At 35.6% G+C, this 1,707-nt stretch overlaps 1 protein-coding gene across 1 annotated transcript in view; it reads left to right on the forward strand.

Annotated features, from left to right (window-relative positions):
- Nucleotides 1–1,538, forward strand: part of ZDHHC15 (zinc finger, DHHC-type containing 15) — a 34,922-nt gene extending 33,384 nt beyond the window's left edge. The window contains exons 5-6 of the mRNA XM_010852281.1: nt 626–658; nt 1,368–1,538. Of these exons, the coding sequence (XP_010850583.1) occupies nt 626–658; nt 1,368–1,497 (163 nt within the window). The 3' untranslated portion in view covers nt 1,498–1,538. The remainder of the gene's footprint in view (nt 1–625; nt 659–1,367) is intronic.
- The last annotated feature ends 169 nt before the right edge of the window (nt 1,539–1,707 follow it).

The following is a 1,707-nucleotide window of genomic DNA, read 5'->3' on the forward strand; positions in this document are numbered from 1 at the left end:
AGGGAAGCCAAGAATATTGGAGTGGGTAGCCTATCCCTTCTCCAGCAGATCTTCCCAACCCAGAAATTGAACCGGGGTCTCCTGCATTACAGGCGGATTCTTTACCAACTGAGCCATCAGGGAAGCACATGTGGGCATGGATAATAATTTTATCTTGTGGGGTTCTAAGTCAATGCTACTTAATTTTATTACTCAAATTCCTCCAGCTTTGTAAAATCCCAGTTTTATGCTAATAAATATAATCTTCATGTCCTTCTTAAGTGCTTGTTTCATCCATGTTTCTCTTAACCTTGATTCAAGCACAGGCTGTAGTCATGTTTTATTTTTTACTTTTATTCAACTAAGTAAGTAAAGTGAGGGGAGATATCTTGCACCTATTCTCTGTGTCAATATCCTATAGTTCCCAATGGCTTTTAAAGTTTGAATTTTAGGCATGTAACTTGCTGCCAACAAGATCCTAAAGTTTAGTGATTGGCTTATCCTAGGAACAACTGAGGACACAATAGTTTTGGAGAAGCTATAGTGGAAATCTAGAAATGAGTGTACTGGTACCATGTAAAAGTACTGCTGGACACCTTGAATTCAATTCTGAAATTTATCACACTGTATTTTGTTCCTTTTGTAGGTGTGTTTTAAAAATGGACCATCATTGCCCATGGTATGTCCTTTTCATTCATTTCTCTCATCTAATAGGGTCAAAGTTACTCAATATGCCTACTTTCCTAAGCATAGTTGTAAAATGCCTGTTTCTGCTACCATAATTCTTTGAACTTTGTATTTGTGTAGGTAACAGGGAAGGCATAACATTTTAAAGGAAGAATAAATATACGACCAATGGTGTGACAATGAATTCCTGGTGTCACAGAATTAATGGTGTCTTGTCCATTAGCTATAATAATGAAAGAGAGCACAGATAGTTCTCTTTGACATTACACAGTTCAGTTCTGTTTTTAGCATTTTGATGTTTGAAATACTCTAGATTGTTAATTTAAGCAATTCTTTTCCAAATTTTGTATGTCTGACCCCGAGAACCAGTATGAAACCACGATAAAGAGAATATACCATACTATAGTAAGTATAGTTGCTGAGATTCTAGTAGGTTTTCAGAATCCAAGATCCAGGTTTGCTTGGGTGTGTCAGGAACCTATTATATAGGTCAGGTGTTTCTGTGTCTATAAATAAAAGGAAAAACAAGTGAGACATGAACTTATTTTTCCAATCTGTTCCTATTAAGGGACTTCAATTTCTGTTTTCTGTACAGCAGAAAATGAAGCAGCAGGGGTAACATATTTCACTGTCTCTCAGTGTGTTCTAAATCAATGGATCCTGATTTCAAATGTTTTTCTTTTTTTTTTCCCCTTTTTTAGGGTTAATAACTGCATTGGATTTTCCAACTATAAATTCTTCCTTCAGTTCTTAGCTTATTCTGTTCTCTATTGCCTGTACATTGCTACAACGGTCTTCAGCTATTTCATCAAATACTGGAGAGTAAGTTAAATAATCCCAAAGGGTCTCCCCTTCTGGTCCCCACCCCCAGAATAAATACACCTGCTCCAATCTGTCACCTTGTTCAAATTACTTTTTTTTTTTTTTTAACATTTTTTAGTAGTTAGTACTGAATTAATCAGAAAGGAAGAAACAGTAAACGAGTCTCCCATGTTAAATATTCTGAGATTTAGGAGACTATTATTTAGATGTCAGTTAAAC

Source organism: Bison bison, unplaced genomic scaffold (genome assembly GCF_000754665.1).
Source record: "Bison bison bison isolate TAMUID 2011002044 unplaced genomic scaffold, Bison_UMD1.0 scf7180017461157, whole genome shotgun sequence".
In the NCBI taxonomy this organism is placed as follows: domain Eukaryota; kingdom Metazoa; phylum Chordata; class Mammalia; order Artiodactyla; family Bovidae; genus Bison; species Bison bison.